Below are 14,511 nucleotides of genomic sequence, written 5' to 3' on the forward strand. Positions count from 1 at the left end.
TAATTGTATATGTAGATTTATTGCATTTTTCACAATTTCTTCTGCATACTGGATAACAGTAGCTGTTCTGAAATGTAGTATATGACAAAATATGGGGCTAAGCTTAAACAATAACTTTCTGGCTACTGTTTTTGCTATGTCAAAAAAACATATTAAAATAATCTGAAAAAGAGGGTAATTTCTAAACGAATATGATTTTTACATGCACATCATTGGGTTCTCTGTGATATAACCCAAACAGACAACCAGTGAAGTAAATCCTAAACATTTGTTTGGAGTTTATATTATAGTGCCATGACCAGAACCGACCATATAGGCTACCTAAAATTAGTTTATTTGAATTTTGACAAATTAATTACATGAAAGAAAAACAAATCACTTGTAATTGATTAAGAGATTTATATGACCAATTTATATTGTTTTCAAAAAACATAAAATATGTTCTGTTCTTAAACATACGTATAACGAACACAGATTACATAAAGATTATACGATTTAAAATGAGCTAATGAGAATGAAGCTTATTTTTTTAGATATATTTTAGAAATACATTTATACAAATATTTTAAGATATCAAAAGTTTGGGCAAGAAATCTTATACTCTACTTTCCCACATGACAGTTCGAACTTGTTTTAGCTTCAGAGCAATCACAGCCTTTCCACACTGAAAATGAGAAAGCCACCACAGCCACACGTTAAAGTTCAATTATGGTTTGAATCGTAAAATGGCGCCATCTAGCGGACGGAACACACTGCGCCAGATAAGGTATATGATGCAGTGTTTTGCTAAAATGTCATTTATTTGAGATTGAGATATTTAAAATTGGACAACACCACATCTCAAACAATCGCCTGCTCTTTAAAGGCTTTTGGTTTTACAGGGAAAAAAGTTAGATACTCCAGTAAAATAAGGACAGAAAATAACAAGCTCCTTCATTATTTTTTATTCTTCCCCCCCAAAAAAAAAGGACATAGTATTTAAATATTTATTTTGAACATAATTCTAAACTTCATTTTAGAAATTACTGTTTGGGTTGATAAACATTCCTTGAATAAAATATAATTTCTTTATTGCATTGTCTTGCCACAATGAATACCTGATATTAGCTATTTACAGAATTTTTTTTTCTCAAAACCATACCAGTAAAATTAATTTAATCTGTATATTTTGAGACTTGCTCCTCTTGTTCCCCTGACAATATTTTTTTAAAAGAATAATAATTTGTGCTTGGTATAAAATATGCAGCGTACTGCAATATCTTCAAACAAGTTCGTTATTATATTAGTCACATAAGAATATGTACAAAAAATGGTCCGTTGGAACTTGTGTCACGTGATCTGATGGGGTGCTTCCAGCATCTCCATTAGGAAAGTGTCTATGGGTGTGTCTCCAATCAGCTTAAAGAAAAATAGGTGCTCCAAACACTTGAGTCCGATGGATCGGAGGGCAGGAAGACGCAACAAAAGTTTAGCAAACCTGTAAAGCAGGCAGGGAGGGAGACAGCAGGTGAAATTGAGTATGTGCAAGAGACATGATCAGTATTTACTGAACAAACATGTACATGACTTTACCTGCCAGGCTGGTCAGGGTATTTCTGTTTAGTGTAGGTCTCCAGTGAGGCGTAAACTTTCTCCCTCAGTGCCTCTACCTCCACTGGGTTGGACAAGCCTTTGGCGTCTATGAGAAGAGACAATCTGCATGATTAACTATATACTCAGTCTATCAAAACATCTTACACATGTCTTTACATCTAATCTATTAAAGTTCCCATTCACTGTAATTACATTTTGCAGTGCATAAAGGCATTTAAAAGAAAATTATAGAATTTTTTTGTTTCACGACAGAAAGAAAATAAAAAAATATATATAATTTTTTGGGTAAAACATGTAGTATCTCTTTATCTATTATTATAATATAAAACATTATATTATATTATATTATTTTTTTTATATTGGGGTAAACTATCTCTTTAACTTGAGTAATATAATATAATATAACATAATATAATATAATATGTGCTTAAGATAAAAAATCAGTCAAGGTCTTCACAATTAGAGTTTATCATTATAATCTGTCAATTCCCAAGGTGTTCCAAAAAGGAGGGGGGGGGGGGGATTTGGAATGTAATGTAAATAAACAGTTATTTTAAATTCTGCCATATACACTGCAGACAAGTGTATATAAATGGCAATGAGCGACACACCAGGGTTGAAGAGGACGATGGCTCTAAGGCAGCCTAGTTCTGTCTTATCCATCTGCATATCCTTCATTTTAGACACCAGCTCAGTCAATACCCTGCCACACAAATACACAAAGCTGTCATTTGAATACAATAGTTGTAATAAAAATAAAGATACATATTTATGATCATTCTCTAAACAAACAAATATGTTTATTAATCCAGAGGTGTTAAAGGTGGAAATAGTCACCTGTTAAAAATGGAGCCGACACCTGCACTGTGAGCACTGCTCCTGTGGACATGGAGGCCTGTGCCCAGCAAGATGCCATCTTTAACTGTGATTGAGCGATGAGAGAATGAAGCAATGAGAAGCTCATTCCATCCTGTAAGAAGAAAAATGACATGAAGAAAATAAATGACATGAATAGCAGGGAAAAAAAGCATTTGTATCTCTCCCTCTCTTAATTCAACAGGTTTCTTCATTAGCAAGGCTTTGTGATGTACTGTGATGGCTACTTCATGAATGCATGTGGAGTGTTTGACCAACAGAGGGCAGCATTCCCACTTACACAACCAACACAGTTCTGTCTGACCCTTTGACCTTTGACCTGAGTTATTATAGACAAAACTACTAAAACATTTTCGAAATTGAATTGAAATAAAGCTGAAATGAAATAAAACGTCGATATTAGATGAAAAACGTAACCTTAAAATACTTTTTAAATAATAATTTCTACCTTGGCAGCTAACTGAAATAAAGACATTTAGGTTGAAGTATTAAAATTACTAAAACAGAAATAAAAATAATAAAAATTTTATAGAAATATATTTTTTTAAATAATAAAAAATGGCAGAAGCAAATTAAGTACTAAAACTCAAACTAAAATGAAAATGCTAATTTAAAAATACTAATAAATACAACAATAGTACATAAATAATACTAACACAACATTGGTGGTAGTTTTATATTCATAAAGATGATATTATTGTGATGCCACTTTACAAGAAACACTTGTGAAGAAATGTGGCATGATAAATGGCAACAGCAGCAGCAACATACAAAAATCTAGGTGTGCAATATGCATTTTCACAGCTTAAATGCACATTTCAGCCATAATATCCTCTCTGTTACTACTTCAGTTATGTTTTCAAAATAAATGCAAAATATGTATTTGATCAGTATTGCATAATTTTTATCTGCATATAATTTCACAAGGACCTAGTACAGACATTCGGACAATGATGCTGATGAAACTGGTTCCTGTTTGATCATAGGTTTTATATTTGTCATATAGTTGTGCTTTGTAAGACAAAGTCAGCCATTCGAATGGATAAAATCAGACAAGCTCTTTAAAATGTATCATATTTTGTGTCAATTCCCAAGCTTTTCCTGATCCAACAACTTTGATGGAAAGTCCAAATGACACAATTTAAATGAAGTGCTAATCTAAAACAGCTCTTATAGGGGTGACAGAAGAACCTGAAAGTGTTGTCGTAGAGTGCTTGTTTGTTAATAGCAACGTATCTATATCTATATGTTTTATACATGTGTATGAGTGTCATATACCTGCTCGAAGCAAAATGACCTGATCATCCAGAGGCAGATCAGAGAAATTAGGTATTCTCTTGGCCCACTCCACCAGAGTAAACAGTTGTTTGTCAGCTGCATGGCAGATATTAGTGACTGGGTCATTTGTCTGAGAGACCAGATGAAAAAAAGGACAGAGAAAGAATGAGAGAGAGTATTTGAGTTGTTACTTTATCAAAGAATGCTAAAGTCAGCATGTATGTACTGTGCAAATGGTATATGAATAAATATAAATGTCTTTGTCTTACTGAGTTGCCTGGACTGTTCTCTGTGTATGTCTCAGTCTTAGGTTCTACTGCAAGTTCTGCATCCAGAATCCTATCCACAGGCATGTCTTCATTCAAACTGCTTGTTGATTCCACCTCATTATCACCTTTCTCCTTCCCACGCTGCCTCTCTTCCTGGACTGCTGTGGGGTCCAGCAGAGCAAGGAAATGAGTACATTATAAATCATTGTAATTAATGATTATGACATTTAAAAATGATTTAAGAAATCTCACATTTGTATAACTTTTATCTGTTATATTAGATATTGTACTTATTTTATATTTTATTTTAGATATTATAAGAGAACAAATGTACAAAATAATGTATTCAATATAATGTAAGATTATATAGAAATATAATATAATATAATATACTAATATTTATGTTATTTAGCATAATAATTAAAGCATGATATTAATATGTGTTGAAAATAAAATATCTTCTGGCCACAAAGGCTGCAAAAAGCACAAAACAAAACAAAACACCAAACTGAAACAAAACAAAACAAAAATCCAAACCGAAACAAAACACCAAAGCAAAGCAAAGCAAAACAAAACAAAACAAAACAAAACAAAACAAAACCCATCAGGAATTTAAAGGCAATTCAAAAATCATTGATTTATGGATAGAAAACCCACAAATACAAACCTTCCCGCTTCATGCCCATGGCCAGGCACTTCTGGTAGCGGCAATATTGGCAGCGGTTGCGCTGGCGTTTGTCGATCAGGCACTCTTTGCTGTCTCGACACGTGTAGGTCAGGTCTTTTCGGATGGTCCTCTTAAAGAAGCCTTTGCAACCTTCACAACTGTAAACACCATAGTGCTTCCCTGCAAACACAACCATACTGAACCTCAGAAGAGATAGAGATGTATCTTGCATTATCTTCCAAACCAAACCAAAATGCAACACCTAAACAATCCCTGTGTTGTTGTACCTGAAGATCGGTCCCCACAAATGGCACAGATGTGTTTGGAGAGGGATCCAGGGCTGCTACACTGATAGCTGCTCATGTTGCTCAGCGGAGCCAATCCTGGTGGAGGCTTGATGTCTTCTGAGCTATTCACATTTAAACAGTTCATCTGTGAGACAGGAAGAGAAGTGAGGAGAGACGGAAACAGCTTATATAGTGTAATCAGGAGTAGACTTTATGTCACAATACAGCAGCAGACTGTTTGTGTCCTTTCAGCACAGCAGACACACACACACACACACACACAAACAAACCCAAGAAAACACTCACAAACGCACAACTCACAGACTCCAACCTTGCAAGGCCATTACACAAGTAGCTGTGAGAGCGCTGACATAACATTTCAAAGGGGAGGGGAGATTTGTGTCTCCCTCACTCTCAGGAGAATTCACCATTTTTCCATCACATGTAGTTTTCTGCACTGCAGCATTCATCCTGTAGGTGGGAGTACATGGCCATACCTCAGGCATAAAGAAAGCAAGTGGAATCAGGAATATGATTCAGTGAGCCTTATTTTCAGTGAATTACTGGCATAAATGTTTGTTGATTTCTGTGTTTGTATATGGCGTTTGTTTATGGCTGCTTCTTTTGTGGAGTGTAAAAAAAATACACTCAATTTTCACACTGTAATTTCCGCCATATCTCAAATGTTTGATACAGTGTTGTTAAAACTTAAAAATTAAAACTTAAAAAAAGTTAACAATTAAAAAATTTAAAAAGTTAAAACTTAGTTAAAATAAAGCTGAAAAATAATGCTGATAGGACAAATATTACATGAAAAACTTCAAACCTAAATGAAAATAAGACATGTTGACTTGGCAAATAACTGAAACAAGTTTAAGTACTAAAATTACTCAAATAAAACCAAAGTTTTAGAGAAATAAATAAATATAATAAGATGAAAAAATCACATCAAAACATACTTTAAAATAAAAACTGAAAAAAGCTAAATCTAAATATTATTGTAGATAATACTGTAATAGTAAACATGCATATAAATGATATTAAAATAACAATGGTTTTGATAACATTCTTTGACAGAAATTATAGTGATGGAAATTAAATTTTAAATATCAAACTTTGTTTTCGCTATGGCAAGTTTCAAAGTTAGCTTATGAACTCTAAACACTTTTCAAAATGAAACTTTCTCACTTTTTTATAACTTGACAAAATTACAGCTTGGTTGGAAATAATACAACAAAATTGTCTGATATTATTTGTTTTTTCTTTACCTTCTGTTATAACAAGTAAAAACCCATTTTCACACAATAAATATGATTATTTCACTCTTTGATCACCAAGTGTTTTAGAAAGTCTAATACATGTTATTTAATTTTATTTTGAGGGAATTTTGCCTTTATTTTGGTAAGATTGAAATCCACCTGGGACAAAAAAAGAAACACCCATGTACAGGATTTCAGAATAAGAATCACCATGCACAATTAATGCCACATGCTACCAGCATTACAAGATTTTTACACATTTTCTTTTAATTTCAATATAATTTCAAGTACATTTAGACCTTGTATGTCTATCATGATTCATAACACACACTCACTTACTTGCCCCATATACTGTAAGTTCATAGTTATTGATGTCCTTTCATTGGACTAAAAGCCTGAGTCAATGGCTTTCTCTGGCCTCCAGGGAGAAATGAGACACACATACAGACGCACATAAGCTGACCTCTTTTAACACCAGGGCATCCATACACTCAGAAAATAAAGGTACAAAGCTGTCACTGGGTCGGCACCTTAAAGTACAAAAGCTAAAAGGTACATCTTTGTACCTCACTTGTCTCTAGATGGTACATATAGGCTATTACTGCCAAGAGGCAAATTTTAATTTATGAGAGAGAGTGACATTTCAATTTGCAGGAAAGATCTTATTGTCTTCGGTTGGTGTCAGTCTGAGAGAGTACAGAATTATGGGAAGCGTTTTACCTGTGGGCTGCTGAGGGTGTTAAAGCCCATACTGGGAGTAGAGGGCAAGGAAACGGACGGTGAACCCAGAGATGGGCCGATGACCGAGTAGGGTGAGGCCAGGCCATTCATGGATGAGCCCAGGGTGTTCACGGGCGACTGCAGAGGGCGGGACGAACTGATGACGGATGGATGACCCACCATGGAGCTCAGGGGTGGCGGCTGAGAGGGGGGTGAATTAAGAGCACTAGTGTCTGTGAAGAGACAAAAAGAGAGATTAATATTAGACATGACAGGAGCAATTCAAATTTAGCACTAAAATGATTGCTGATGACATCGATCATAGACACAATTAAAAAAAAATGTATCAAGATATTTAATGTTTTTGAATAAAGTCTCTTATGCTCATCAAGGTTGCATTTATGGATCAAAAATACAGTAATATTATGAAATTTAATTTGACACAATTTAATTATGTGACACTGAATACTGGAATAATGTCTAATGAAAATTTAGCTTTGCATCACAGGAATAAATTCCATTTTGAAATATATTAAATTAGAAAACAGTTTTCTTAAACTGTAATAATATTTCATAATATTAATGTTTTTACTGTATTTTTTATCAAATATATGCAGCCTTGGTGAGCATAAGAGACTTTGTTTTTAAAAAACAATTGTAAATCTGAATTATTCCAAATCTTTAACTTGTAATGTATAAACCAAACAATCATACAGGTCAGTGTAACAAACTATAAATATATCATGACGCATACTATGTTTTATTTAGCATGTACAGACATCAGAGAACAGGGTAAGTACGTGCCCACAGGAACATTGAGTACTTGTGGAAACATATGACTTTGCAGAACATCAATTACCTCCGTTATTAAGGCCTTAAATGAAATAATATGCTGTTTAAGTACATAAATGTAAGAGGACACTTCACTAAGAGAATCCATTAAGCCCTGCTGCTTTAACCATTCAGTCCACAGCTAATGGAGTGCTGCATACGAGTACCTGGTAATGGTAGTTTGTACCGGCACAAACACATATAATCTATCTAACGTAGTACAAGGACACACACAGGGCAAAGGTTGCACCGTTTTGCCAATACTGATAGTGTTGCAATCCGTTACCTGGTTTCATCATTCATCAAGATGAAGATCAAATCAAATTCATCTAAGATTAAATTAACATGAACACAGCTTCAAGCAGTTGCTTTTATCGAGATGTGCAACACAAAAAGCTTTATCAATGATTTGGTCAGATCTTCTGACAAGGCGACTGTAACTGTTTATCTCTGGCAGGTTATTTCAATATAGGCTACAGCTAATGTATTATTGCAAAATAAACCCAGACAGGGTGATCAAGAGCCCGGCATGAAGTGAAGGGGATTTGTCACCCTGAAGTGGTTTATTTTTAGCTAACGATTCCACCATATCCTGCTTACTATATGGCTGCTTGCTTACCAAATAAATAAACGAACATATAATGTTGCTTTGAGCTGAAATTATTTTAGTAAATGAGAAGAAAGAGACAACAGAGTGCTACAAGTTACATGAAACTACCATGTCACTGCACTGGACAATGGAGTTTAGCAGTCAAAACAGTGCATTAATATAGTTCTTTTAGGTCTTGTATTTTACTAAATGGCTATCAAGCTAAAAACTAAAGTACTATACCATAATATACAACAATAAAGACAAAACCATTAAATCATTTTCTGTAATTCAAGTCATACACATTTTATCCTTCTAATGCTAAGAATGATGGGAAATGTAGTCGTATGCACCTCATAAACTTGCTAAATGAGAAGGTACAGGTACAGGGCTGTCACTGGGTCAGTACCCTAAGGTACATCTTTACCCCTAAAAAGTACATATCATTACCTTATAGGTACATATTAGTGCTTTAAAAGTACATATTAAAGTGTAAATATTAGTACCTTTTTAATGCATACTGACCCAGTTACAGTTTTGCACCTTATTATTAGCTTCTTTTGTAATATATAATTCTCTATCTTGCTGTTTCTTTTCCTTAAAATTGACCAAATCCACGATTTATTGTTTATTAACCAGGCTTAAACACTGTAGTATGTTAAAAACAAACAGTCTGCAATGTCTGTATTCTTCCAAGCTGCATGGTTGCATGTGTGTGTGTCCCAGACTCTGGGCAGAAGGGGGAAATTCTGTGACAGATGGCCAAGATGCCTTTGGTAGGGCGGAAACATGGTCATACTGTGGTCCGCACGTCGGCCTATCCTTAAATGACCCACCTGATCCATTACATTTAAAACAGACCACAGAAGTCCAATGCTTAATACAGACTCCCTAAGGCTGAAAACAATGCTGTCACAGAATGTTTATGGCTTTGGTACTGCATCTTTATACAGAGCTGAACTTGACAGTGAAAAAAAAATTATATTGTAAATTAATTTTCATGATCAAATCAACACCAATGTTTTTGTGAGGTAGAGAAGGACGTAAAGGCTCCTCCACAATATATGCTTTCAACCTTTCACTCCAAAGTTTTAGTTTTATGTTGATTACAACAACCCTCTACGGACACCTTGGCAATTGAATCGCCATTGGCTAGTAAATTTTTTATATCTAGATGTGGTGAAGATGACTTCCTGAAGTTCAAACCGAGCATCAGAATGGGGAAGAAAGGGGATTTGAGTGACTTTGAACGTGGAATGGTTGTTGGTGCCAGACGGGCTGGTCTGAGTATTTCAAAAACTGCTGATCTACTGGGATTTTCATGCACAACCATCTCTAGGGTTTACAGAGAATGGCCCGAAAAAAAAAGAAATTATTTAGAAAGTGGCAGTCTTGTTAATGCCAGAGGTCAAAGAAGAATGACCAGACTGTCAGCTGATACAAAGGCAACAGTAACTCAAATTGCCACTTGTTACAATCGAGGTATGCAGGAGAGCATCTCTGAACACAAAACACATGAGATAGGCTATAGCAGCAGAAGACCACACCGGGTGCCGAGAAGGGGTATAAAATAGAATTGGGATTGGGCCTTAGCCTCCAACTCACACACTGGCGAGTAAAATCTGAGAATGTATTAGCCATTCCCCAGAGTGAAGATTTAGTCACATATGTGAGTGATTTACTCGCAATGTAGAGGGTTGCTACAAGTATAACAAGTATAATTGACACCCTATACATGACAAGGTTACAATAGCACTGTCTCTGCAGATTCATAAGGTCATAAGATTTCATAAGGTCTATAAAAAACTTTGTTTAGATGCTTCAACCTTTAGCTGATATTTCAGGTCTTATTCTTCTGAGACGTCCATGTGCCAGACATTCAGGCATCAGGATTTCACAATGACTCTCGGCAGTGCCCATGACCTTTGTACAGCTGTCTGGGAGCAAAGTGCAGCCTTTAGACTTCTATCAAGTTCAGCGGAGACCACACAAAATCGCACAGGTCAATGCGGGCACAATCACATACATAAACCACCATAGCATGTTTGATACAACAAACTGTAATCAATATCCTCACAGACACTAAAAACAGAGAAAGCTGTGTATAGTTTCAATGAACAGCAGACCTGTAACATCAGTTCCATGAGCTGGAACACAACAGGATTTGGAGAGGTATAGTTAAAATCTTTTAATTGTTAATTACTGGTCAGCTGAGGTGTGGAGTCTCCAACAGGGCTCTAATTCATTAAGCCTCTCACACACTAACTTGTAAAACATGTTGACTGAAAGGACATGATATAGAGAGGGAAAGATCACGAACGACTGCTTAATGTTTATTTTATTCGATATTTTATGATATTTATTGTAGAATTTTTGTCTTGCATACAGTAATTTAAAATATTTAACATTTTCTGTCACTGTTTATTAATTGATGGTTTGTTAATATTGTTCCACTGACCCAACAAATGCAAAACATGAAATAGAGAAAAACAATCAATGTTGTCTCCTAAGAGAAAATTACAATTACATACATTTATTGATTTTATTTTAATTATTTAATTATAACATATTATTCATTAACTTTAGCTACAAACAATGCAAGCCTTATTGCTAAAAGAAACATTTAGCATTTTCAGAATAAAACAATATTGAAAGTGATTCCAAAAAAAGTCGAAATGCAAAAACTTGCATTAAACTAGACTTTGCTGGTTATTGTATAATACTAAATAACAGGATATCCCCAAAAGTAAGTTTTGAGATTTAGCAGCATATTATTGGCTGGAACCACACAGACAAACACACACCCACTGCGTGAAATAAACAGTGGTTATGACAACAGGTTCCACCCCCCAATTTTAAACAAAATCTCTTGAATCACTTAATTCTGCCCTAAACGAAGTTGACATCTGATCAATAATGACACTATACACTCTTCTCATCACTGACAAATATTTTCAACCACCTGTCAAGAAGACGGGGGTTGTGGGGAAGGCAACAAACACAAAAAGGTGGAAGGGGGTAGAAGTGATGGAGAAACGGGACACTGTCCCACTCTATCCCAGTCTGCCGTAGAGAGCTGCAGGACATTAAATCAACCCTGATTACCGCCATGTGTCCATAATCCTCCAAAGCCCAGGACTGCACACACACACACCTCACACTTCAGTTACCAATATCGCTTAATCAACCATATCATAAACTAGTTTATCAGCACACAATGTCGTTTATATGTGAATAATTAACCTACACACTTAAATTAAATTATGTAGCTGGCAACAATATTATCTTTACTACCTAAACATCTCATTCACCATGCTTTAAATAAATAAGCATTAATTATGCTACACACATACACACACAGATGTACAAAGACACACAAGCTCATGCTTTTCTTATCAGAACTGCTATAATAATGCAGTATGTTCATGCTCATGTCCCTAGAATCGCTGACAGAGGTGAAAATGAGCTGGACTCATGCAGGCATCAGGAGGTCTGGGATATGTGGAGATTTTATTTTATGGCAGTATTGAGTGCTTTCTTAATGATGAAATGTATTTTTTGTAGGATTTGTTTGGGTGTGTGTGTTCTGTTGCAAAAAGGACATAGGCCTATAACTAGGGCTGGGCGATAATTCGATAACGATAATTATCGCGGTATAATTTTCCTCGATAAAACGATATGAAGAATTCGATAAATGTTCGATATAATGTTTATGCGCCAAAAGCGGATGATAATTTTTTTGGCCATATCGCCCAGCCCTACCTATAACTGCTGCTGTATGTGGATAACAAGTCAGTGTTTGAAAAGGTAAAAGTGAAGTAGGCTTGCCGCGATAGACGGTGCTGGCGGTGATACACCGCAACACCGGTTACGTCACTTGCCCACCGCGGCACCGACCCCCACCGTCGTGTTTATCCTCTCAAAGTTCAAACTGCAGATGCGTTTACTCGGTCACGCGAGCAGCACTAAACAGCGCTGTGAGATCCAGTGTGAAGCGCGAATAGAGCGATAATTTAGTTTCAAAACGAAATGCAAAAGCGCCTGTTTTTCCTTTTGAAAAGCCTGTTGACTTTTGCCGTTTATCTAAGGTGATTTTGGAAGTTTTTTTAAACATTCGTTTCTTATTTAATTGGTTCCACATTGTTTGCTGATTTTTACTTTATTTAAACTTTGTGTCATTTATTTATTTATTTGACATCAAGGTATATGCTGTGCCGCCAAGCTTTCTTACTCGTTTGGCTAATAAACGTTCTACGTTTCTTATTTATTTGGTTATATATTATACATGTTTACATAGCCTATTTCCAGTTTTGTATACCTCTTTAAACTTTATGTAAGTTATTTGTTATTTTATATTAGGCATAGCCTGCCCTATAGCATGGTGTATTTTTATTTGTTTTGTTTTGTTAATAAAAGTTCTATGTTTTATATATAGACTAAAGTGAGTTTGACGTTGTATTTTGTTGTTGCATTCAAGCAATTGACACTGAACTGCCGCTAATTCGAAAGTGAAAGTAAAATGCGCATGGCGCTTTTAAGCTATTTAAAAGCGAAGGAAAGCGAGGAAAATAGTGAAAATTCAAACGAACTAAAAACGAACAATTGCTTTACGCCGAATTGCCGCTATTTGAAAGTGAAAGTAAAATGGCATGCCGCTTTTACAAGCTATTTAAAAGCGACAAAAAGAGGGAACGCCCCCGCCCCCCACGGTGATACCGGTATTACCGGTGTTGTCACACGTCGATTAACCGGTGGGAAAATTTCCTCACCATCAAAACCCTAGAGTGAAGTGAAAACTAAAGAATAATATAGAGTATCAAGTAAAGAGACATCTAGGCATGAAGTCAATGAACTCTGAGTGTGTCCTGTAATAACCTCTCTATTATTGCATTCAAAACAAGCAAATTTTGTCACATGCATCACTCATTTAAAATAACTTACGCTGACGATTGCTTTATAGTCACACAAAAAAGTGAAGTAAAATAAGGACAGACAATACTGTACACTAAACATTACAGTCTACAACTGGTCATCATAAAAATGCTGACTGGGTAGATAAGCTGATATTTGCAAACAAATTTCACAGGAAATGAAGGAACATTAATCAGTTTCAAAACATCCTATCATATCGTGATCATATGATAGCTGATATTCTGAAGCACTGAGGATGAACTTGTTTAAAAAACCTGAGTAATGTTTGTGACATCTTACATTTGATGACCCCTGTTAATGTCACAATGTAACAATCAGAAGAGATCAGCAGGGACTGTTCCACTGAACATTACACAAGAGTTTGTGAAGTAACTGTGTTCAGCCAGACATCTTGTTTATCAAAATGAACTTAAAAGTAACAGATTCTGAATACTTTAAATCCTAAGTGAGTGTGAAAACTATTCAAAAGCAGCAGCTGAATGCTGTCAAGACAACACGTCTCTCCATTCATTGTCTTCACTGGCTGCAAAAATATCTTTCAATATGCGGCAGAATTGTCTGATTTATGAACAAATTACTTGATTATTTTTGTAAATTGGTCAAAAAGACTACTAAAGCCAGTTTTTAATGGGTATGAATAGTCTTTCACTGGATGAACTCACTGGTATAAGATTGGTTGGTCTAAGATTTTTTTAGTGTTTTTGAAAGAAGTCTCTTATGCTTATCAAGGCTGCATTTCTTTGCAGGGGAAAACAGTAATACTGTGAAATATTATTCCAATTGAAATTTTTTATTTTAATGTATTTCAAAATGTAATTTATTCCAGTGATGGCAAAGCTGAATTTTCAGCAGAAGCATTTCTTATTATCAATGTTGAAAACAGTCGTGCTGTTTAATTTTGTGGAAATTATGAATATATTTTGTAACAAATGTAAAACTGTTTACTGTAACTTTTGATCAACTTAATGTATCCTTGCAAAAATAACATTTCTAATTTCATTAAAAAAAAAAATTTAATCTAAAACTTAAAAGCAGTGGTGTACAGTATAAGACTATCCTGTTGCAAAAAAAAAATTAAAACCCGAATCTGTATGAAAAAAACTGATTAAGGGTCACACTAGCCAGCTTAAGGCCCCGTCCACATGGAGACGCGTTTAGCTGTATATGCATACATTTTGTATCGTATAGGCGTTTCGTCCAGACGGATCCA

General features: G+C 35.2%; 1 protein-coding gene across 7 annotated transcripts in view; it reads right to left on the bottom strand.

Moving 5' to 3' along the window:
- Positions 1-565: 565 nt before the first annotated feature.
- Positions 566-14,511, bottom strand: part of rxrgb (retinoid X receptor, gamma b) — a 24,891-nt gene continuing 10,945 nt past the window's right edge. For 2 of the 7 annotated variants that reach the window (XM_016499396.1, XM_016499395.1), the window contains 9 exons: positions 6,950-7,182; positions 4,971-5,115; positions 4,684-4,863; positions 4,017-4,177; positions 3,748-3,877; positions 2,431-2,563; positions 2,205-2,296; positions 1,573-1,678; positions 567-1,477 (listed from right to left, as the gene is read on the bottom strand). In XM_016499396.1, coding sequence (XP_016354882.1) covers positions 1,330-1,477; positions 1,573-1,678; positions 2,205-2,296; positions 2,431-2,563; positions 3,748-3,877; positions 4,017-4,177; positions 4,684-4,863; positions 4,971-5,115; positions 6,950-7,132 — 1,278 coding nt within the window. In that variant the 5' untranslated portion in view covers positions 7,133-7,182 and the 3' untranslated portion in view covers positions 567-1,329. Of the gene's footprint in view, positions 1,478-1,572; positions 1,679-2,204; positions 2,297-2,430; positions 2,564-3,747; positions 3,878-4,016; positions 4,178-4,683; positions 4,864-4,970; positions 5,116-5,291; positions 5,364-5,398; positions 5,716-6,568; positions 6,648-6,949; positions 7,183-14,511 lie in introns of those variants that run through there. The other 5 variants (XM_016499400.1, XM_016499394.1, XM_016499393.1 and 2 more) reach the window with 5 other exon arrangements.

Source organism: Sinocyclocheilus anshuiensis, unplaced genomic scaffold (genome assembly GCF_001515605.1).
Source record: "Sinocyclocheilus anshuiensis isolate Anshui unplaced genomic scaffold, SAMN03320099.WGS_v1.1 scaffold1746, whole genome shotgun sequence".
NCBI classification, from domain to species: domain Eukaryota; kingdom Metazoa; phylum Chordata; class Actinopteri; order Cypriniformes; family Cyprinidae; genus Sinocyclocheilus; species Sinocyclocheilus anshuiensis.